This window comes from Gambusia affinis, linkage group LG08 (assembly GCF_019740435.1).
Source record: "Gambusia affinis linkage group LG08, SWU_Gaff_1.0, whole genome shotgun sequence".
NCBI lineage: Eukaryota > Metazoa > Chordata > Actinopteri > Cyprinodontiformes > Poeciliidae > Gambusia > Gambusia affinis.
In genome coordinates, this window is record NC_057875.1 from 12984183 (window position 1) to 13008440 (window position 24258).

The following is a 24258-nucleotide window of genomic DNA, read 5'->3' on the forward strand; positions in this document are numbered from 1 at the left end:
TCGGCGAACCCCCGGGCAACAGGAAATGTTTAGACTTTTTTAATAGCGAGAGATAAATGGTGCAATGACGGAACAGCTCATCAGCAAACTGGTGATCCAGTTGCTTCATGGAGATCAGGGACACAGAGTGAGACTCATTAGTGTGTGTTTATCATCCACTGTGCTGCAGGATGAAGAATTAAAAGTCAGCTGGTGTAAATTATGTAAATTTTGACATCTTTTGCCCCATCTCTTGCACATAATATTCTCAACTGCACTAATGCATGCTTATTGTTTTATGTTTTTATTTACAGTTTTTTAATTAATTTCCAACATTTTTTAAAATATTTTGTTTTAAAATGCTCACTTACTACTTTATGTAAATGTGTTTTTGTTTGTTATAAGATCTGTCTCAGTAGTGTGCATTTAAGTTTTTTTGTTTACGTTTCCTTCTAGTTGCTGTAACTGTAAAGTGTCCCCTGTACAGCACTGTTACAGCACTGTAAAGTGCTGTAAAGTTACAGCACTTTACAGTTGCTGTAACTGTAAAGTGTCCCCAGAGTGAACAAATAATGTTTAAATTGTATTGTCTAGAGTTATTATTATCATAATGCATTAATAAACTTTTGAAACTGCTGAACTGAATTTGGCTGGGTTGTGTATCAATGAATAATCGCAATGTAGAACATTAAACAAGGAATATTTTAAGTGAAAATAAATTATTCTGATCACTTTATTCATTTTATAAATCTGATTAATAATATTACTCAGGACCTAATTGATACTTAAGTCAAGGATGCCCCTATCTAGTCTTGGAAAACTACAGTCCTGCATCTTTTCGATGCATCGCTGCTCTAACACACCTGGATCAAATCAGATGGTCGTCACCTGACCTCTGCAGGCCGACAATTCAGCCATTTTATTCAGGCGGGTTGGAGCAGGGATGCAGCTGAAGTCTGCAGAATAGTAACTCTCCTGGACTGGACTTGAGCATCCCTATTTTAATGAATTATGAGAATTATGTTATTTTCAATGAGATGGCTAAATTGCTGTGCTCTGAATACCAAATACTGAAATTACTTTACTAATAACAACTGTCAAAAGCTGACAGCCTTGAAACAGGAAGCGATATCTGAACTCTGAGAATGTTTCAGTCATCAGACGCAACAGGAAGGCTGAAAAAAGATCGCCGAGGGGATTCACAGATAATTCTTGATCCGAGCCTTGATCCTTTCAATAAAACCATCCAGACCAGTCGTTTCCTCCCTCTCTTTTTGGCGACAGTAATTAAGCCTTCTACATACGTCACAGAGTGACTGCCATCTCCATGGTAACATATCACCTCCATCTGCCACAAAGGCCTCTTGAAGATTTTGGGTTATTTTCAGAAATAAAAGATTGTCATCGTGATACCAACCAAAAGACAGGGAAAAAAACCAGCATGATGCAACAGTACAAGTTTATGTTTAAATGTTAATTAAAACAAGGCTTCGTAAAATATTACAGAATGAATTATTATTAGTTTATTCCACCCACATTTAAACGCGCAAACCCTGACATTTAAAACTCTGTTAAATGTGTTTTATTGAACCTTCAAGGTAGAGATAAGCGTGAACGCGCAGAGAGAGATCAGGCCTCTAGATGGCAGCAGAATCATGAAACAGCCATCAACATGCGTCACCAGGAAATCTGGGTTTTTCTGAGAATATCTAAGATTGACTCTTGTTGTTTGCACTTTTTGTCAAAATTACCTGCCTCAAGGGGCTTTAAGTTTTTTTTTCTGAGTTTATGTTGATCAGGTTGAGATTTGGGAGTGAAAAATGTGAAATCTGGAATACCTCACATTACATTTTAATCTGAAAGAAGACAAACATCTATTCACAGGATCCAGAGATCATATCTAGAAATATATTTGTCTGAGGGGACCCCAAACACATTATCTATTAAATTTATGTTCAGTATGCATATTATTATTATTATTATTTTTTATTTTTTTTTAGCTATTTTTAGTGGCAGGAGGTGAAATATCAATCACCATTCCTAATGATGAGAAAAATTAAAGATAATATATTTTTATGGTTTATGTTGAACTTTTTAGCTTTATTTGTATGATCTGTGTTGATTGACTGGTTAACATTTTTTAAAATAAAATATTTCTGGTCCCAAATCATGAAATAGTTTTGTGCAGAGGAAAATTATTCTTAGTGGTAATTCCATCAATGTAAGGTCATCTACCAACGGGGGAAGACTGCGTTTGGTTAAAAGGTCAAAACAACAGAGTCTTAAAGGTTAAAGTCCTGTAGCAGCAGAGAAACAGGGCGGCCCTCTTCTGTTGTCCTCTTCAGTAGAACTTCACCATTTCATTATATTTAAGCCCATCGGTGCTTTTTCCTCCTGATTGCCTGAGCTTTGGAAACGAGAGATTATTGTGTTTTTGTGCTGCAGAGGCCAGAGCTCTCCACAGTCATGAATCAGACATTTCTCCCTTTATGTCCTGGTCTCTTCTTAATTTAAACATGCAGCCCTTGCTTAAGGGATTCAGAACAACAGTCAGTAACAGCTTGATGACCCCTCCCTATTTGAACTGTCACTCTCTTTAGCACACACACACAAAACACTGGGTCTTTCCAGAGGAGGAGACCCATCCACATGCAGGATACTTTCTACTGATCTGTCTACATCATTTACAGTACAAAGGTAAGTATACAAAACTAAAGCAGCTCATCTCCCACTTCTATGAAAACTAGGTAGAAGTGGCATCATGTCTTTAATACTAGATATCACAAAGACACAGGGACAGTATCTGATGTCTCTAATCTCTAACCTGTCATAATATAACAGGTTGAAATAGAAAAGGAATAAAACTTGTCCAGCTTTATAAACTGTGTTATGTTTTGCGGCTCCAGATTATTTTTCTTTGGATGAAGAAGGAGTAAAATCGTTCTTTTGATAGTAAAAGTCTCACACCCCTGCTCTACACACCCTCCTGTGGCACTTCTGATAGCTCCCGAGAATTGAAACTAACTAGCCAATCACGCGTAGTTGCTAGGAGAAAATAATAAATATTTGGCCAATCAGCATCGCTGAATTTAATGTCTTTGTGGGACTCAGAATTTCGCCGTCTGCCACGATGCCTGACAGTTTTAGGTGGCTATGGTGATAACGTTGATAGGGGCTACGGCAGAGAAGAGGAAACGTGACTGAATTCTCCATCTTGCATGAGATTACAGATGATTTTACAGATGACGGGTGAGCTACAGCTTCTGTTTTATTAGTTTGAACTTCCATATTGGTCTTTTTTGTTGTTTAGCTCTGGTTAGCTAATGGTTCTCTGGATAAAGGTCTTTTCTTAATTGTTAATAATAAAGTTGGGCTTGTAATGCTGGACAACATGGCTGAAAAAACGTGTCAGGACATAATCTTTCATACCAGTCGACATTAACAATTCTGGATTCGTTTTTTTCCTGTTTGTTTGTTTGTTTGTTTGTTTCAAATATCTGAAATATTGACAAATTAATGGCGTGACTTTCCAGTTCTGTCCACGGTTTTCACTCCACCCAATTATTTATTTTTGAGCAGTGTCTGCTCAACTGGTTGTTGCTAGGTAACCAAAGAGCGAGTGAGTAGTTGATGTCATAGACATGCATACGTATTCATGTCTATGAGTTGACGTCACCAACTTTACTTCGGTGGCCTTGAGAGATTAAGCGGCTCCTACATCCCCCAGAATGCTGTGCGGTTTTGTTTTGCGCTGTGACTATTTCATGCTATATCAGTGTGTTTTAGTTCTTTAAAGTAGGAAGGCCTTTACTGTCTGGGGTCAGAATTTAACTTGTTTGTTCAGCTAGACTTCTGGCCAATTATACATTAGTTTAAAACAGTACGTTAAACTTTCTACATAAATATGTTTACGGACTAGCCATTTATTGCAAAAATAAAAAATTAAAGGTTGTTATTGCTTAGGATAGTACAACCATTTATTATGTTTAGGGAGCAAATATTAGTTTCTGTAGGGCCAGATTTATTTGAATAGCTCTCTCCACCTACTCATGCATCCATTGTACAGGTCATTTTATCCTTTCAGGGTCATGATTGGGAATGGTGCCTGTGTCCAGGTACCAGAAGGACCAATTTGAATGAAGAACGGGGATTGAGAGGAACTCCATCAGCATCCTGTTGTGGGTTGTAAATCATTGCCTGACGATGTTGGAGCGATGGAAACTAACAGATGTCCTCAGCCTCTTCTGCCTCTTCCTCTTCTCTAAAAAAAGTTTTTTTGCTGTTGGACATTACAGTGTTTTCATAGGTAGTCCTGTGTATAAACGGGTATAAACTGATGATACCAACAGATGATGGCAGGTTTAATACGTCCCTTGGCCAGAAGCTCCATGATGCCCTTCACACCAAAAAATACCATAACTTTATTATTTTAAAATTTTTTAGTATTGTTTATATTCTTAAAAATCCCAAAATATCATTATAATTCACCTGATCTGCACCTATGACTTATATAAAGTACAATGTTTGCAAAATACACATTCATTAAAATAAATACGTATGTGTAGATGGTAAATTGACTTTACATCACTTATGTGCAAATGAAATGAATGCAAAAAATAAAAAATAAATCAATGGAGATTAATGTATGGTAATTCTTAGAGAAAATGAAAGATTATTTAGAACAAGTAGTGCTTTTGTAACTTTGTGCTTTTATAAATTATACATAATTCATAGCTTCTGCTTTTGTGTAAAAGAACTGCTAATTGTTCCTGCCAGTGTGTGGGAGTCAATTACACTGAATTGTCTGAATGCCCCAGATCTTTACCCTGCTATTAGGGTTTGCCTTAATGTGACTATTTAACTCAAATTAGTTATAATGCCTGTTTGGTTTAGCTTTATTAGTTTTCAAATGTCAGAACCAGCTTAGTACATCCATAAGCAGATTATGTATGTACATGTGCAGTACAACTCTGGCCTCCAAAGCACTAAATTCCCCAAACATTTCTCTGTCCTGTTATATAAACAACTCATTTTATCTGTGACAGAATTGTCCCAAAACCGATCTTTGAAGAGTGAGTGATGAAGTTAGAGACCCTGTAATGAAGTTTCATCTGGCTGAAAGAGCAGGAAGAAAACGTCTCTCAGGTACAGTACGATCTTCTCATAATGCCTGGTGGAGTCACTCACACGGTTTTAGCAGCAAGCAACAACCCATTGGATTAACTAATTTTGATTTTCTGATCAATATTCAAAACATAATCACATTGTTTATAGGCTGCATGTCTACTCCTGCTGCTTTTTCTAGCTCAACAGCAGCTGTAGCGATGGTTCACAGAGTAGAAGAGAGCTAATTGTTTTTTGTTTATTTAAAACATTAAAATCAATCCTGTAGAAATATATTAATGGCAGCGTCTCTATTTTTTATGCAGAAGCTTTTATGCATGTCATCAAACAACACCATGTGGGTCGCCCCAGTGGAAATATGTTTGTATGTCACATGACACAGTCTTTCATAACTCAATTAAAACAGCTTGTTTCACAGTATTCTGTTTTTTAATCCAGTTTTATTTTGCTGTGACTCGTGTAAGTGTGGCCTAGTAAACACACCGGTTGCAGCCTTTATTCCTGTCACACCTGTGCATTCTGCTTAAGTGGGCCTTGCTTGTTGAAACACTCCCATGGCCTGCAGGTTTTTTGTAACCCGAGTGTAACACATAATGATCTGTGAAAATAAACAAGACAGAACATGAAGGAAAACATTCCTAAACGCAATGATTTATTTCCCTTACAATCTCTGTCATTACCAGGGATTGTGCAGAAATGACTGAAGCCTGAAGTCTCTCTGAGAGCGACATCAGACAAGATGGAGACTGCAAATGCGTCTTCCACCGTTAACATGACTGGTGGCAGTCACACCGGGCTCTTTTCAAAGAGCCCACACACAGTAGCAGAGATAGTGCTCATCCTGCTGGCAGCTGGAATCCTTAGTCTGCTCACTGTCACCGGGAACATCCTGGTCATGCTCTCCATAATGGTTGGGGTCTTCCTTTTTTACATTTTTCATAATTAATGAGTTTGACTCAAGCATCCATTCCTGCACACTTTGAAAATATAACCAGACTTAGAGATAAGAATACAGTGTGTGTTCTCCTGTGCAGAAGGATAACCTAATAGGAACGAGAGAACATACATCATTCTGCACACAAAAAGATTAGGATCTGATAGCCTGCTCCGTGTCGTTCCTTTAAAGGTAAACAAGAACCTACAGACCGTCAACAACTACTTCCTGTTCAGCTTGGCCTGTGCAGACCTCTTTATTGGGTTCTGCTCCATGAACGTTTATGCCATTTACATGGTGATTGACCACTGGCCTCTGAGAGAGGTGGACTGCAACCTCTGGTTGAGTGCTGATTATGTTGTCGGCAATGCCTCAGTCATGAACCTGCTCCTCATAAGCTTTGACCGGTACTTCTGTGTCACCAAACCCATGACCTACCCAGCACGTCGCAACACCAAGATGGCCGGGATGATGATCGCTGCGGCCTGGATCCTGTCCTTCGTCTTATGGACTCCCTTAATCTTGTCCTGGCAGTTCATTGTAGGAAGATCAATGCGCTCTCCTTACTGCTACTACCAGTTCTTCTACAACCCATGGGTGACGTTCGTGGCTTCCATCATAGCTTTCTACCTGCCGTTGACCATCATGGCCTTCCTGTACTGGCGGATCGCGAAGACCAGCTACAACAGCATAAGGAGGAACAGCGAGAGAATGTCAATTTCAAGTTTATCAGAAATTGTCTCCGTTGTCCAAGGCGAAGGGATCTGTATCACAACCAAACAAGAGAAAGAGGAGACTGCATCTGGGAAGGAGAAGGAAATGTTGCAGTGGCGCCGTTTATCTGGACTCTTCAGAAAATCGCAGGCAGAATCACAGGACTGCGCATCGGAGACTGTCAAGGCTTCGACTTCCAAAGTACCTAACATAATAAAGAGCAGTTTAAATGTGAGTAAAATTCCAACACAAACACCATCTTAACAGCATTCAGCTACCGATTTAGAGAAATCTGAGAGAGGAAGTGTAGTTTAAGTGGCCAGCCTGAGGAGCAATCAGTTGTAATTGTAGCTTACTGAATTTGTGATCCAATCAAACTCAGACTCAAAGATTAAATTCAAAGCATCACATAGTAGCTGTCGTAACAAACAGTATGACTATGAAGATTGTTCTTTTTCACCAGCTCCTTAAAATCTTAAACTTAAATGTTAAAACAATTTGAAATCCTTGAATTTATCTATGCTGAAACCATTTAGTCGTTGTCATTCTGAATAAACAAATGTTAAATTTCTATATCAGTGGTCTGTTACAATATTAGCAAATTAGGCCCCTGAAGACCTTAAGCAGCTGCTGACTTAATTTGGTTTTAACAGAAGTCCAAGTAATTAATATTTTCTGATTTGTTGTTTTTAAGACTATCTTTGTGGGTTTAAGTATTGTCGATAATGTCTTCTAGTAACATAACTACCCAGTAATATTTGTACATTTCCTGTCAACATTTTTTAATACAAAAACACAGCTGGTGGAAAGCCTCAGCGCCTCGACCATCCTGTAGCAGTATGACAGCTTTATGGTGACGTGGTTATGGAGAGTCAGACCCTAAAGAGTCTACTATAGTTGGTTTTGCTCAGTTTACACTGCCAAGTTATGGCTAAAAAAACAATTTCTACAATTGTAGTATGTGTTTAGAGATTCAAGTCAAAATCTGCAGTAAAAAAATTGGTAAAATCTCATACAGTAAGTGATTTACTCCGTTTTGTAGTAGACTTTAAGCCTTTTTTAATATTCTTCATTTGTAAATACTTGACATTTGTTTGAATAGGAGCAATTATTATTCATAATAAGCTAAACGAAAAACAAACAACTTTGGAACCTCAAATAGTCAACATGGAAACCTTTATCTTCTCCTCCTCTCGTCCCTCAGGTTTCTGATCGTAATGTGAGCATGAGAATTATGAATAAGTGGAGAAGGAGGGTCAGTAGTTGCAGGGAAAAAAAAGTGACGCGCACCATTATGGCCGTCATGGTTGCTTTTATCGTCACATGGACGCCGTACAACATGATGGTCCTTGTCCACGCACTCTGCAACCACTGCGTCCCAAAAACACTGTGGGGCACATTGTACTGGCTCTGCTACGTCAACAGCACCATCAACCCCGCCTGCTACGCCCTCTGCAACGACACCTTCAAGGTCACCTTCAAGCACCTGCTCCTGTGCCAGTACAAGTACATTCGGGAACGAAGACTTTCCGCCTGGAATGGAGCTGAAACTCATGGACTCCCTTAATAAAAATAAAGGCGGAAGCTGAAACAGCCAGAAATGGATTCTGTTGGTTCCTGTGCACTTTCTTTTAAATCATGAAAAATTGTGTGTTTGCTTTATTATACTTTAACAAAGACCTGCTACTGTTTTTGATTCCCAGAAGTTTTTTTTAGCTCTGCAGAGTCTTATTGTGAGAATCTTATTTTGTCCCCGTTTGCCTGTGGAGTCCATCAATTGTAATGTTGTAAACGTTTAAATGTGTACACCAACTATATATATTTGAGTCTTGTATTGTCCTGTATTGATTTAAAAGTGAAAGTTAGCTGGTCTGTTTGGACATCATAAGCAGCTTCATAGTCTCCCAAGTTTTAGTTCTGGAGGTAAATGGTGGAAAAAGGACTGTTGTGCCCTCTAGTGGATCTTAAGCTATGTCATTGATACTTTGATACTTCAAAAAATTCCTCAACAGAGATCCAGAGTTCAAGTGGAATCTGTGCTGACACAAGATCTATTAAAAAATGTGGACTTCATACAGGAGAAAAACAGCCAAAGTTGTTAGAAGTCCTTTTAGAAGTTTGTCACAAGCCACATAGGAAACTGGAGGAGCTCTGGTCAATGAAACCACAGTTTAAATTTTTACATTCACACTTTTCTCTTGGTGAAACGTTGCTTGGAGTTGATAATGTAATCCTGAAAGAAAACCTGTTAGAAGTTGGTAAAGCCTTCAAACTTGGTTTATAAGATAAACAACAACCCAAAACATGCAGCCAGAACCACGTCAGAGATGAGCGCCACCTACTGTTGGACAATCACTATTCCAATAAAAAGAATTACAGTTCATGGTTGGATTAAGACAAATGAGAAGCTTAAGGGTTGTGGATACTTTTGCAAAGCTTTGCATGTGCTACAATGCATACTTTTACTGACAAAAGCTCAGAAGTTTAATAATTTCATATTAAATATTATATGACAGATTAAGGCTGTCATATTAGTCAGTGCACGTTGAGCCAGCACTGTCTAACCTTCCCATCTTGGTGTTTTGTGTTTGTGTGACAGTCGATCAACATGGGACCTTTATTGATGCTTTTGGGGTTTATTGTACGCAAAAGAGTCACCACACCTGTGTGTTTATGATGCTTCCCCCTGTCCGTGTGGCTCCAGTCTTTCCACTCCTGTTGTATTTGGTGCCAATGTTATCAGCATCAACACTGGAACAAGAAGTAGCTCTGCAGGTCCAGAGAGAGCACAACCAAAGATCTGTCAGTTCAAATGTGAACAGAACCATTAAGGCTGGGCAGATCGCTGCGTCTACAGCTTAGTTTTGTTATGAGTAAGACTAATTATACTAATCAAAGTTATACTTTTATGTAAGAGGACTCAGAGCAGTATTTACCTTGTACACACTGCATCAAGGACCAAATTATCTGCTCTATAGTTTGTCAAAGTGACCAGACAGTGCTGCTGTTTGGGGTTAACACACGTCTATCAAGGGGAAATATGATGTGGGTAAAGGACGGAGGGCGAGCAAACCTAAGTCACTTCATTCCAGCAGAGCACAGGGGTAATGGCGAAGGAAAAGAACCATACAGGCGACTCCTGGGAGGACCTGGCATTACCCGAATACTTTCCAGAACCATGCACAGAGGAGAGAGCTGAAGAGGAGGACACAGAAGAAGCTGCCAAAGACAGCGCAGTAAAATGCAGCCCAACTCTGCTGAGGATGCTGAAGGCAGCAGAGAGCAGGTGGACGCCTCGTGACAGAGACAAGGCAGAACCGTCCGAACTGGGGCGGAAAGTCAGCGAGGCCGAGGCTTTGAAGACAAACATGGTGAGCAAAGAGCTTTTTTTTACCGCCTGCTTAGAATACAGTAGCGTAGAACATAACGTGCTCCTGTAATCACCCTCCTCATGCAGGGAGCGTGGATCTGCATCTACTCAGGCAGTTAATGATTTCAGACGCTTGCTGCAGGCCTCTAGAAATGTTTCACCAAATGCGTCACTCGCTCTCTGATAAGAATGGACTCTCATTCGAGACTTTTCACAGGTGTTGAGAGTACAAGTCAAATGAAAGAAATTTTTAATGCTTTTGTAGAAAAAAATGACAAAAGGGTTTGGATCTTGTCATGATGGGGCTACAAGAGTTCCTATGCCAATAAAAAGGTGCATAATCTTTCAGTAGTGTGTGATATTAAATCTGAATACTAAAGTCTGCAAAGTTAGAGGTTTAGATGCATAAAAAAAGTTAGAAAATCCCAGATTATGATGTTCTTTATTATGTCTGCTTCTTATAGATCAGTTTACAATATTTTAATTGAATGGAGGTAATCCTGTGAATGTATTTTATGGTATGAGGGGCCATTTAGGACAAAAACCATGTTTTGTCTTTTTGTCTCTCACACACTACTAAAGACTCACACACACAAAATATTAAAATTGCACATATATACTATTAAAATTTCACACACGCATACAATTTTTCTCTCACACACATACACAAAATACTAAAATTGCACATATTCTCCACTAAAATATCACACACACACATACAATTTTGAATTTTTAGTAGTATGTGAGAGACAAAACAGTTTTTGTCCTATATGGCGCTCATATTATGGCAACACCTTAAACACAGAGCTTCCTTTTTGTATTATCAAACTCAAATGAAGTTTACATACACACAAACATGGAAAAATCTAACCATCGTGCAGTTGAAGAAGGAGATGCGTTTTGTGAGCCAGAGATAAACATGATTTAGTGATTTTAAAAAAAGGCATATCAGCCCCTGAACAAAAAACAAAAGACCTTATGAAGATAGCGGGTGAAGCTGGTGAGAGAGTGTGAAACAAGTCCTGAACCGCTTTAGGCAGAAAGACCGGTTATGTCACATGAAAATGTAAAATAGATTGCAAATGAGTAGATGAAGAAAAGACCTTAATATCTGGTGACCTGTATTGTGATCTAATTGAAGTGTTTTGCTAAAATGGAACTCGCTGCATTTGGAGAAACAAAGAGGAATCATCCTCTTTAGAGCATCATCCAAATGAGGACATATGAGGTTTGGCAGCATCATGTTCTGTTTTCTGTAAGAGGAACTGAAGCACTATATGAAACAGAAGGTGGGAATAATGAAGCGACATCAGGCAGGAAGTTAAAACTTTTAGACAAAAGGTTGACTAAATGGACAACGACCCTGAGCATCTAACAAAAATGAATGGCAGAAGATCAAGACAGTGTCTTAGTGTGACCATCGCCAGTGCTGTGTCTACATTTTTTTGTCTTAGAAAGGGATAGTACACATTAAAATTGCAATTTTATGTACATTCCTTTAGATTGCAATGAACAGCATGCCAAGATTTTACGTTAAAAAGGGGAGAAACACTATTCTGTATCCCTCTATGGGGTACAAAAAGTTTCACAGCTGTAGTGAGGGTGGCTTGACCTGGGCAAGACATAATTTTCAGGAATAAGATCGATTGTAGGCAAAGGAGAAAATACATGTGAGCAAGATGGCCGACAAACCTGCTCTGTCAGGAGGAATGGAGCAAATCTCCATAAAATTATTGTGAGAGGCATGTTGAAGGATACCAAAGTAATAGAGTTTAAAGACCTTTCTACTAAACAATAAGGAAATGTTAGTAAAATGACCTTCTTCTTCTCATCATTAAGTCATTTAAAAAAGTCCAAATGTACGTTCTTCATCAACTTAAGATCCACAGCAGCTTCAAACGTGGTACAGACCAATTTAAGTTCCTCAGTCTCATTTAGAGTAAATAAATGAAGTATTCTGTTTGTTCCTGAGTGCAACAACACTTTGTGTGTTTTGTTTGTTTTTCTTCACTTGGCTGGTTCCTTTGTCCCGCTTCTCTCAGCCTGTCCACATCCATCTCTCTGTCGTCTTTTTTTCCGTCGAGAGCAGAGTTCTCTCCGACGAACACAATCTTATTCATCCGTGGCCTCACGCTAACGCTACCCTTCATCTTTTCCTGAGCGTCCTCTGCTTTGAGTCCACAAAGAGTTCATTATTTATTCCCTCTGTCCTCTGTCACCTGTTGGGCATGGGTGTGACGTGAAGTTTTGGCTCTGTGAAAAGTTTCGCAGTGTCGGCTTGCAGCTCTGTGGGGCTGTTCAGTGTCACAGTGGGAGCGCTCGGCACAACATGAAGAAAGTGTACAACCTAGTGAATGTTTCTAAAGCAAAGGAGCAGGAGACAGTGCAGTCCATCTGTATCAAGGTACCACAGCTTCTTCTTCTTCTTCTTCTTCTTCTCACAGAGAATCAGGGCTTCAAGATTCATAAGCTTTTTGAGTGTTTGTTGTTTTTTTATATATATAAAAACACAGCAGAGTTATTATTGAGTGTCTGAAATGGATTAATGTAAAATGATTGTTTCACTCTGAGGTATTTTGTGTTAAAGAATCTTCAGTTCTTTTACAGTAGCTGGCCAGAATTCAAGCCTCTCTTTATTTCTGGATCATTAAGTTAACTTTCAAGCTGCTCCAAGTCACAGCTTAATGTCTTCCTGTGCTAAAGATTAAGTGGTAGCTCAACAAGAGCCCATTGTTTTCAGGTGATATTAATATTCAGGAGAACAGGTGTCTTTCTGCAGCATGTCTAAGGAACTCTCTTTAACTTTGATTTTAGTGCAGCAGCAAAGAAGTTTAATTCAGATTTTACAAGTGAGAATAAACCATTTTCATTCATGCATGGTGTAAATTTTGTAACTCTGCTGTGTGTTTCTTTGAATTTGAGGACAACATGAGAAGAGGGTAAACCATGGTTTTATATTTAAAATAAATTTGACAGTCCTCTTCATGATTACACATGTAATCATGTAATTACAGCAGATTATCACCAGGCAGTTCTTCACATTTAAAGGCAGCCCTGGTTCTCTTGCATGTTTTGGGAGTTAAAATCATCCAGTCTTGTTTGTCTTTTGCCTTGCTTCAACTGCAGACATGAAAAAAATGATTCAAACTTTGAATATTACTCATGCTTCCATGGTTGGTGGTGAAGCTTTTAGATGCTTCTCTGACACTGTTTTCCAGAATTACTCGAAAACTTAAGAGGTTTAATCAAAAATTGACCAAGCTGCAGGGCATGAAGTCAAAGATCTCTAATTTTATGAGCAGACATGGATTAATGCTCGGGGAGGAGAATGGAGAGTTCAGGTACACTGAGAATAAAATACAGAGAAGCCAGATGATGGGAAATCATAAAGAGGTTCTAAGAATCACAAAAGACATGATTTAGAATAATACAGAAGGTGGGGAGATATCACAAAGAGATTGTGGGAAAACGCAAACAATACAGAGGAGTGAGATCAGGAAGACTTCATACTGTACTGAACAAAATAACTCATGAACAAAACGCATTTATATCTGTAAAGAAAACTCACATCAAAGATTTGCACCGTAGCTTTTCAGGTCTTGTTTTTGAAGCAGGTTTTCTCTCCGCTTCAGTCCCCTCTTGTGAATCCTTAACTCATGTTACTTTCGAGTTCATTTTTAAGCCGAACACTGTTGTTTTTGTTTTTTTTGGGGGGGGGGGTTTACGTAATTTCTGACGTATTTCGCTTTGTCACAGAGAAAATGCAAATTCCTTCTGACTGCAGAGTTTCCAGCTGAACTCCACAGTAATTCTCGAAAACATGTGACCCTGATTTAGTTTTTGAAGGTGGGCGTGTCTGTGATGAAGAGCGCATAAAAGTCTGCACCGTGAGGTGAGATAAATACTGGAACGAGGGGAAATAAGGAGAGGAATAGTAAATGTTTGAGCTTCAGGATAAGGCAGAGAGAGGACATGGCCAGGTGGGATTCATGTGACAGCAGCTCAGCTTTTGAGCATGCACAGTGGATGGTGAGCAGAAACAACTAATGATGATGAGGTTGTGCTAATTTACTGATTACAGTCTTCACGTGACCTGTGGGTGTCTTTTTAAACCCTAGATTATTTCATTTGCCTGTGTCATTTGTTCTCTCTGATTGCAGCAAATTCAGCTCAATGACCAGCAAGAGGAATTCAACAAGCTTCCCACCAAGGCTGGACCTCGGCCTCTGTCTCACTCCGTCTCCCAGTTGTCTGCAGACAGCTTCAGTTCAGGTCTGACCCCACATCCTTCACTTGGAAACTGGTGCTCCCAGGATTAGCTTCTCCTTCAGATTAACTTTATAAGAAACGATCGTTTGATAAAAATGAATCCCTCCAGTTTGCCACTTATCACCGTTCTCAGATGTGTCAGTCACTGCCAGGATTTGTATAGACTTCAAAGTCTTCAACAAGCTGAGGTCAGATTAAAAAGTTATAATCTAAGGGAAATCAAATCCTGAGTAAACCTTGTGACTCGGTGTTGAGGTGACTCTTTTAGAGTATTTTGTCTTGTTTCTGCAATGCAGTGGGCAGCGTAAGCTCTGAAGACGAGTCCCCTCCCCAAAAGAAGCCGCAGAAGACCTCCAAGGGCCTGACGGACTTCTGCGTCAAAAACATCAAGCAGGCTGCTTTTGGGCGCAAAGGAATAGACATCGCTCAGCAAGGTGCAACAAATACATTTCATGCAGCCCTCATTCATCATTTCAGGAAACGTTACATAAATGGAAAACGGGAACAGAGTTCTTTACAAATATCTATGTGTCCCGCACTTCAGAAATGCCGGCTCTGATGATCCTGAGGAAAAGAGCAGGCGGAGAGAAACCTCTGGCTGGAGCCAAAGTCGTGGGATGCACACACATCACTGCACAGACGGCGGTCAGTTCAGCACAAACTGCAATTGACTGAGTTGTTCAGCAGTTTCACTGCTTTAGGGGGTTTCATTTAGGCCAGTAAAACTTTTACATTTGTTCAGAAAATCCCACAGCAGGCTGAATTTGCAAATCTAAAAATTTATACTGAATTTTTGGAATATTGTAATTTTTAAACTGTTGCTTTTTCGCACTTCAGACATTATTCCTGTAAGTTTAACAACATAAATCAGCATTTCTGCAGTGCAAAGATGATTCTTCGGTGAACAGAAATCTGATTGAATGCTTCATCCTTGTATTGTTTTTGTTAGAAAGTGAGGTGACTAAACATTGTATGCACAAAAAGTAATTTTTTTTCTATCATTTACTTTAATTTGTTTTTATCTTACTTCCTGCTGTTAGACAGGTTATTAGGTGATTTTTTTTTATTCTACAAGCCAGGCAGTAATCAAATTTTGGGTAAAACTAGTTACGTTGAGCTCATCGTCTGTGGTTTATGTGTTATTTTATTATTTGACAATGGAACAATAATTCACTAGAGCCAGTTTGATTTGAATACATTTTTGTATCAAGCACATTTTGAATGCACAAACTGGAATTACTCCTAGATTTAATGTGTTGAAACAGAAAGAAATAATTTTGTGTTTTATTATTTAAGCTTAAATCAGTAAATTCATTTCTGATTAATTGAAGCACCATCGATCCAGCCAAATTTGCAATACCGTAATTCCGCCACACTTTGCGCTATCTGAAAAATTCCAACGGTTTCTGAAAGGGGGAGACGTTGCGCTTTCCAGTCATATCTGGTTATTACGGTCATTTCACTCCTACCGTTGCAGAGAGTGAAATTAATCTGACGGACTCTCTTTTAATGTTACTCCTCTCGAGTTAATAAAAGCTTAACGCAGTTCTTCGGTTTCAACAGCCATTTATTGTGGATACGTTTTTACAAAGTCCCCAAAAATGCCGTCAGAACTAAAAACAAAGGTAACACAAACCCAAATTAGTTCACAATAAATGGAGTATTTACATAAACAAAAGATACAAATAAACAAACCATACCTCATTAGCCGTATTGACTCCAGAGAAATAAACTTAATTTCAATCGATCAGCTTCTTCAGCTTGAAGCCCCTGTGGCTCTAAGTGCGCCAGCCAATGTTTTCTCGGGCAACACATGGTCCGCGGAACGAAATAAAAGGTCCCCCCCCGGCATTTGAATGTACACTAAACTGAACCTAATGTGTATAAACGCAAATTCACCGGAAACCATCACACATTCAAACTAAATGTTTTATATTTAATAAAATTTGACTCTTGTCACCTTAAACCAAATAACAAAAACAACAAACCAGATGCAGTTGCCTTGACAGCAGCTACATTTAATAAACGGTAAATTGCGAAAATAACTGCTGGATATTGAAAACTCACAGGACATTAAAGAATTTAAAAAAGCATTTAAAATGATTGAATCCAGTAAATATGCAATAAACACGTCGGTGTATCATTGTGTAGGTGTTAATTGAGACTCTGACAGCGTTGGGGGCTCAGTGTCGATGGGCCGCTTGCAACATCTTCTCCACTCAGAATGCGGTGGCTGCTGCTCTGGCTGAAGGAGGTGAAGTCCAGTTACATCAATCCCTCTGTTTTGTCATTTCATGACCTCACCCTCTTTGTGGCTCGGTGTTCGCCAGGAATCTCGGTGTTCGCCTGGAAAGGAGAATCGGAGGATGACTTCTTGTGGTGTATAGACCGATGCGTGGCCGCTGACGCCTGGGAGCCAAACTTGGTATGTTGACTCACTGTAAAACATTTGAGCCTCATTTAGTTGTGTCTACTATCTTCTAATTGTTAAAAGAGAATATCCCTTTCATCAGTTAGTGACCTCAAGCTCAACACAACCAGATCTTTTTCTTCGCAGCTCTGAAACTTGCTCAGAAACTGCTGTTTGTGTTTTGATCAGATCATTAGCTAGTTTAGGGAGGGTTTTCCAGTACGCCAGGACGAAAGCTCCCATTCAACAGTTTCCACAGGAAATACTGGCTGAATGTGTCAAATTGTAAACAAACAACGATAATTGTCAGATCACGTGGTAGGATGTGACAATTAGGACATAGGCCTAAAAATGGTTGAACTCTTCTCTCGCTTCTTTAGCTTTAAGTTTTGAACAGCCAGACTTTCCTGTGTTATTATTTTTATGGTCTTCATTAATATTTCTCCAGGCTGATAATTTTTAAAGTTTTTCCTTCCAGATTCTGGACGATGGCGGTGATTTGACCCAGTGGATCTACAAGAAGTATCCGAGCCTGTTCAAAAAGCTCAAAGGCATTGTGGAGGAGAGCGTGACGGGCATCTATCGGTTAGTTTCTCCACACACCGTGGATCAAGTAATCAGGATCCAGTCCAGAAGCAGATGTTTCTGTGGGTGTTTCAGGTTGTACCAGCTGTCCAAAGCCGGCAAACTGTGCGTCCCTGCCATGAACGTGAACGACTCTGTGACCAAGCAGAAGTTTGACAACATTTACTGCTGCAAGGAGTCCATACTGGACGGGTACGGAGTTGTGTTGTGACCGCAAACAGGTGGGGTGACTTGCACCGCAGTAACCCCAGCTGAACTCTTTCAGGTTGAAGCGAACGACTGATGTCATGTTTGGAGGAAAGCAGGTGGTGGTGTGTGGATACGGCGAGGTCAGTGGGATAAAAACCTGCTGGATTTTCCGATTTAAAAACTCGAAATATTTCAGCAGCTCAGCCATCCTCTTTTGTCCGTGTTTCCTTGCAGGTCGGTAAAGGCTGCTGCGCCGCTCTGAAAGGACTGGGCGCCATCATTTACGTGACAGAAGTGGATCCTATTTGTGCCCTTCAGGCCTGGTATGAGAAGAGGAAGCTTTTATGAGTCAGGACGGGAAATCACCCGCCCTCTGAAACGTAATGAAGGAGTGTTTAAAGCGAACCTTGTCATCCTCCTCTTCCCAGCATGGATGGCATCAGAGTAATTACACTGAGTGAAGTTATCAGACATGCAGACATGGTGATCACCTGCACAGGTACTACTGACCTCGTCTTTTAATATTTTTATGTAAAAATGACATTAAGAGAAATTTGAAAAACGGAACTCATAAATGAGCATTTTCTAATTTTGTTAGGATAAGTATCTCTGTACGGTTTCACACCCTGTCACTTTTCTAATACTTTGCTATGTTAGAGCACAGGTATGCACAGGTGTGATAGGGGGTCAAACTCAATTCAGTTTTGACCCAAATTAAGATCATGAATGTTCTTAATGGGTCAATTGTGCCAGAATCTTTTGCTAAAACCTGTTGAAATCTAAATAAATTCTTAAAATTAAATAATATTGAACATCTTTTCAGTCCCTCCAGGATTTTAGAATTGTTTTTTTATTTTTTTTATGTTTAGTATAAGTAAGAAATACATCCACCTGCAGGTGGGAGTAAACAATTACTTGGATCCAATATTTTTCACCACTTTTGCCAAAAATCTGTAATAAACTCACAGCTATGTTTTATTGCAAAAAAAAATGCAGGGATCTGTTGATTTCACGTGAATTTCTATGATTGATGTAATTTGGCAGTAAACAGATAAAAACTGCTTTGACTTGATTGATAAAATAATGTGTAAACACACTGTTATCTTTTTGACATAAAAAGCTATGGCGGACCAGATTTGGCCCCCAAGCCTTGAATTTGACACCTGTGGCATAGGGCTTAAATCCTGGCGATTATTTTTTATGGTTGCATGTTGTCTCCAGGTATTTTCACAGTCCAGAAACAAACCTGTAATTAATAATAAAATACACAAAAGTTTGTTTCCAATATGAAAAACCTCAAGAAATATAAATACTTTTACAAGGCGGTTCATTTTGCTGTTTCCTTCAAGGCAACAAGAACGTGGTGACTCGGGAACACTTTGACAGAATGAGAAGTGGCTGCATCGTCTGCAACATGGGACACTCAAACACTGAGATAGATTTGGTAAAAACTCTCTGAGACTAAATCATGTTTGTGTTTGTGAACATTCGAGTGTTTGAATGCGAGATTTCCTCCTCTTAGGCGAGTCTGCGCACCACAGAGCTGAAGTGGCATCGAGTCAGGCCTCAAGTGGACCACATCATCTGGCCTGATGGCAAGCGGGTCGTCCTCCTGGCTGAGGTGACGAAGCTGTTTTTACCACCCGATAATGACGATTATTCACCACTAGCGCAGCCTGTCTGTGTGCGATGATGGATCGCTCATATTTCTGAGTTTGCCTGAAGCCCTGTTGAACATGCGGAGACGCTAACCGTCTGAAAGCAGGCGGATCAGATGTGTTTTGATCAGGATGGAGTACCCTGCAGTAATGAGTCGGCAACCTGAGATGCAGCTGGACTCTGGCTTCATCAGAGGTTCAGACAAGGACTGACATCTGACCCCACAGTGGGAGATAGAGCTGGAGGAAATGTTACACCTTCAACTTTCTAAAGACATACTATCAGGATTTTGATAACTTGTAAACATTAACTATGGAGAATTACAGTCTTCTTTGTCCATACAGTTTATGGTAGTTCAAACTTTGACGGTCGGATCAGAAAGTTGTGATGCTTAACCCTGAAGTTCAGCTTAGACATTTTGAATGATTTTGTTGCTGGATTTCTTCTTTCAGGGAAGGTTGTCAGCTGCGATCACAGTGAAGGAACATAAAGCGGCTCGGAAACGGACTGTAACTTTTACTTACGATGGATGTCTAGAATCTCCTCCCTCAGATGAACTTTAGACAGCATTTATTTTTCTGCTCCATGTTCAGTGTTTTATTTTTCCCCAATATGCTGAATAACTGATGATAAATGGACTGAAATTAATACTGACCACTCTCAGTGCTTTACATGAGAGCCACATTCACCCATGCAAACATATGCAGCTCTGGAAAACATTAAGAACCTCATTGAAAACCTCGTGGTTGGTTTTTCCACCAAAAATTAATTTCTGAACTCTTCCTGAGTTAAAACATTAGAATTGTTGTTTCTAAATGCATATGAACTTGTTTTCTTTGCATTAAGAAAAGCACTGTATCTTTTCTGTTATTTTGACCATTTCTCATTTTTTGCTAATAAGTAATACAATTTGCTTTGAATCTGGGAGACATGTTGTCAGTAGTTAATAGAATAAAAGAACAATGTCCATTTTATTCAAACATATAACTATAAAGAGTAAGATCAGAGAAACTGGTCATTTTAAGTGTTTTTTAAATTTTCTTCCAGAGCTGTAAATACATAAGATGGCAAAAAGCTTGAAGGCACAAAACGTGGAAACACTTCTGCGCAGCACTGTGTATTCAGATTTGCTTCACTTTATTATTACTGTTGTTGTAATCATCATCATAATTATTATTGTTAGCATCTGACATGTTTTCTATTTCATATTTCTCATTTTTGGTGATAATTTTATTCTTTTATTCACTCCAGTGTTGTTTTTCCCTCAGGGTCGGCTCCTGAACCTGAGCTGCTCCACTGTGCCGTCATTTGTCCTCTCCGTCACAGCTGCAACTCAGGTATATCACCTGTTGTTTTAAATTTTTTTTAAATCTTAAGTTATATGCCTAACTTTGCCTTCGACTTCCTGCTGGTGTGTTTCAGGCTTTGGCTCTAATAGAGCTGTACAACGCACCAGCAGGGCGGTACAAACAGGACGTTTACCTGCTGCCAAAGAAGATGGGCGAGTTTTATCTATAATGCTCAACATACATATCTGTGGTCCGCTCAACATTTAATCTGAGATCTAAATACCTACATGTTCGTTTGTACTTCCAGATGAATATGTGGCCAGTCTGCACCTGCCGATGTTTGACGCTCATGTAACAGAGCTGACCGATGAGCAGGCCCAGTACCTTGGCATCAGCAAACACGGACCCTTCAAACCCAATTATTACAGGTAATATTCACCCTCACACTCTGAAAATAGATAACATAAGGTAATGTTTAACTTAGTTTTTTTCCCAATAGATATTAATCACTGAGGAGATAATTTGGCTTGAAACCCCATTCAACACCTCCTACCATGAGGAACTGGCGCCCCCTGCAGTCACATGCACTGTACTGCTATTGTGGCGTGACAGCCTTTCATTTATATTTTATTTTATCTTTTGTTGGTTTTTTTTCAGTCACATATCTGTGTCCAGAATATATTATGCACTTAATTTTGAATTAATTATTAAAATAAACAGACATTTGTTCAAACTTTTTCAAAAAGACTCGACTGTTTTCATCAACTTTTACCCACTAGGAGGCGACAAAGTGTTGCTCTGGTGAAATGAAAGGTGCGCATCTTCATAAGATGTTTCTTTGTGTTTATGTCTGTCACAATCTGCTTTTGGGGCTCACTTTCTGAAAATATCAATTATATTAACACATATTCACACTCTGGACACATGAGTTGAATTTCAAAAGAAAAAAAATCTCCATAATACAATTTTCTAACAACCAAATAAACCAGTATAATCCCCTGTAAAGTGATTATCAATGGACTGAATTTATAATCAGTCCATCTTACATATGTTGATATGGGGTAGAAGATATCCTGTAGAGACATATGTTCTATTTAAAATATTATGCCTTGTAAATTTACCCTGAAATATTTGTAATTTTCTTCCTCCACAAAATGAACACTACAGTCCATGCAAGAGACACAGCAAAGATGATCTGGTCAGATGTGGAAAATGCGTAGTGCACATAGTGAAAAACATAGTGGTGGCAGTATTATACTACGGGGATGGAGTGGGGATGCTTTTCTGCTGACGCTGCTTGAAATGCTGCGACGCCTTCCAACTGCAGCATTTCAGGAGCTGGATACAAATTTAATCCAAAAGGAGGAAATTAAAACCAAATATTTACTACTTCAAATGTCAGAGTTAACCAATAATTTGTTAGCATTAGCAGACATTAGAGTCTGTGGTTGTAAAATACCAATCAGATCAGCTTTATGTTACGTTTATTCCCACTTTAATTTTTTATTTTTATTTTTCTTTATTTTTTTTATTTAAAAAGACCAGCATCTCTACAACATCTGCTTCTGATTAAAGAAACCACAACCTGACATCATTATTTATATAAACTTTGATATATTTTAACCCATAATTCAAGTATTTGTGCTCTAATTGATCCTAAAATATCTTTAGCTTCATTTTTTACCTGTAACTTGTGTAAACTGAATCAGTAATTTCAATAAAAGGTTACTAATTGTTTTATGAGTTTCCAGATGTAGGTGTGTTTGGAAATGCATAACAACATATATAAGTTGGAATTGTAACCCGGAGACTCAGATTGGGTTTCCCATAAACTCCCAGATATGTATTCTGTCTTTGCGTCCAGAATCGTCTCTCTGCATCAGTTTGGATTCCTGCAGGTCGCGACATAATTAACTGTATTCCTGGAAAATCCAGCTGGTCATATGACAGCTATCTGTTTTCCTTGATAGTCTGCCTCTGCTCATGAAGTCCTAAAAATACCCCCGGATTACTGTAATCCAGGGACGGGATATGTGCGTTGGTGTGTGTGTGTAAACACACAGAGGCACCACCTCTAATTTGGGTGAGTTGGTAAATTTTTGGCCACAGCAAGGGTACAGAAATAACGCATCAGCAAAAAGACACTTTTTATCATATTTTCTTTCTGTCTTTTTGCTTTCTGATAATCCTAAAACAAACATATTTTAACAAATTTCCTTCAAATAGCAAATCTCCAGAATCTCATCTTTCTGACTGATGATTATTAATTGACAGCTCCACCTTCAAACGCTTCTCCTTTATCACCTTCTTGTGAGGATTTAAAACCTATGAAACATCTGATACTTACCGTCGAGCTGAAATTAGCGTAATTGCCCTATAATGTGACAGATACAATGACATACAAGCCAGGAGAACAGAAGAGACAACAGCAATTAGTGTGTGAGATTAATGAGGAGCTCCATTAACCTCCACACCCAGACTAATCTAATGAAACTCCAGTGTTGCCCTCATCTCGGAGAGAAAAAGCGTGATAGTGTCGGCTACTGGTAATCCACAGCCTGGTGCTGAGTCTGAGGAAGACAGATGGTCTGCGCTGTGCAGCCTGTGCACGGCTGCACCAGTAAGCCCGGTTTGTGGGCATTTCCAGCAACCAGGAAGTATCGGGATTTGGTCGATGTCGCGTGTGTCCTTGCCTCCTCCTGTTTAGGGGGATTCTCCCTAAAGAGCTTTGATGCCTCTCCTGCATCACGGCAGGGTCTAATCACCCGTACCAGCTGTCGGCGAACAGGCCTCACCTCCTCCTTCACTCTGCTTGCCACCACTTAACCCCACATCCTCCGCAGGCGGACATAATGGACTCTCTGAGTGTCTGCAGTGAAACATGATGAAGAGACATCAGCTGCTGAAGCTGACCGCTTCAGGAAACCTGCATGGGGCAACAAGCCGTTGTTTCCTTTAGTTTGGCGCCTGAATGTTTATTTGAAAGGTTTAGGTGTTTTGATGGAGAATCCTTCAAGCAGCAAAAATTATTTTAGGAGTGTCTTCTGTAACGATGATGGCAGTGAAAACATGTGCAGCACCAGACAAAATGAAGTGAGAACTGGTTAAAAACAGAGAAATACCATCATAGAAATATAGAATAAACACACAGGATGCTGTGATAGAAACAAATATTTACATACGCTGTAAAAAGAGACAGTTTCCCTCTGCCTCATACTGGCTGTATTTATTGTTATTTTATGTTACAATAGATGAGCAAAGTTATTATTCCTATTATTAGTAGTACTTTATACTCCTTTCATCTTTTATTTCTTTTCCTTACAGATATTTCTTTGTATTTAGTAGAAATGTATTTAAGGTCCAACATTACAGGTTTCCCAAGTGGTGTTTTCTTTGCGTATTTTACTATTATTATTATTATTGCTCTCTGTGTGTCTGGATTCATGTTATGATGGCCGTCAAGACTCTTGGAGTTGATCTACAATAATAATTTGAGTGATCTTTGTCTCTTGTTCTGACATCGTTTCTCAGTTGCTTTGGTGCATTTCTCTAATCAGAAATAAAATTCTTACATTTAGCACATCTGTGTGAAACCTACAGTGGAGTTACACATTGCTGTACTTAGTGAAACACATGAGTAGAAGACACTGAATACTCGTTTTTCACATTTTTATTGCATACGTCATTTGCTCACAACATTGAGCAAAGGCAACATACAAACCTCACACACACAGAT

General features: G+C 39.2%; 2 protein-coding genes across 8 annotated transcripts; both read left to right on the plus strand.

The window, feature by feature from the left end:
* The first annotated feature begins 3093 nt into the window (after positions 1-3093).
* Positions 3094-8583, plus strand: LOC122835799 (muscarinic acetylcholine receptor M2-like). Of its 4 annotated transcripts, none has more exons than XM_044125139.1 (6): positions 3094-3228; positions 4064-4157; positions 5025-5124; positions 5787-6013; positions 6230-6982; positions 7956-8583. In XM_044125139.1, exons 4-6 carry the CDS (start codon positions 5843-5845, stop codon positions 8316-8318), a joined length of 1287 nt encoding a protein of 428 aa, XP_043981074.1. In that variant the 5' UTR covers positions 3094-3228; positions 4064-4157; positions 5025-5124; positions 5787-5842; the 3' UTR covers positions 8319-8583. The 4 variants fall into 4 exon arrangements, with proteins under 4 accessions (XP_043981074.1, XP_043981075.1, XP_043981077.1 ...); XM_044125140.1 differs by having other exon boundaries at positions 4095-4157; XM_044125142.1 differs by lacking the exon at positions 4064-4157.
* A 961-nt stretch (positions 8584-9544) lies between these two features.
* Positions 9545-21259, plus strand: LOC122835622 (S-adenosylhomocysteine hydrolase-like protein 1). 4 transcript variants are annotated; one of them, XM_044124808.1, is made up of 17 exons: positions 9545-10122; positions 14282-14393; positions 14687-14824; positions 14935-15035; positions 16542-16644; positions 16721-16815; positions 17279-17385; positions 17461-17577; positions 17651-17714; positions 17809-17897; positions 18003-18073; positions 18924-19018; positions 19097-19195; positions 20502-20570; positions 20656-20734; positions 20830-20950; positions 21022-21259. In XM_044124808.1, exons 1-17 carry the CDS (start codon positions 9859-9861, stop codon positions 21026-21028), a joined length of 1731 nt encoding a protein of 576 aa, XP_043980743.1. In that variant the 5' UTR covers positions 9545-9858; the 3' UTR covers positions 21029-21259. The 4 variants fall into 4 exon arrangements, with proteins under 4 accessions (XP_043980743.1, XP_043980744.1, XP_043980745.1 ...); XM_044124810.1 differs by lacking the exon at positions 9545-10122 and adding an exon at positions 12436-12525; XM_044124809.1 differs by lacking the exon at positions 21022-21259 and having other exon boundaries at positions 9561-10122; positions 20830-20954.
* Positions 21260-24258: the final 2999 nt, after the last annotated feature.

Bases quoted from the DNA above. Each gene is read 5' to 3' on its own strand.
- LOC122835799 (XM_044125139.1), top strand. From the start codon at position 5,843: ATGGAGACTGCAAATGCGTCTTCCACCGTTAACATGACTGGTGGCAGT. The intron at 6,014-6,229 runs GTTGGGGTCTTC...GTTCCTTTAAAG, and splicing joins TGGTCATGCTCTCCATAATG to GTAAACAAGAACCTACAGAC. The intron at 6,983-7,955 runs GTGAGTAAAATT...CTCGTCCCTCAG, and splicing joins TAATAAAGAGCAGTTTAAAT to GTTTCTGATCGTAATGTGAG.
- LOC122835622 (XM_044124808.1), top strand. From the start codon at position 9,859: ATGGCGAAGGAAAAGAACCATACAGGCGACTCCTGGGAGGACCTGGCA. The intron at 14,825-14,934 runs GTGCAACAAATA...CCCGCACTTCAG, and splicing joins AATAGACATCGCTCAGCAAG to AAATGCCGGCTCTGATGATC. The intron at 16,816-17,278 runs GTATGTTGACTC...TTTTCCTTCCAG, and splicing joins ACGCCTGGGAGCCAAACTTG to ATTCTGGACGATGGCGGTGA.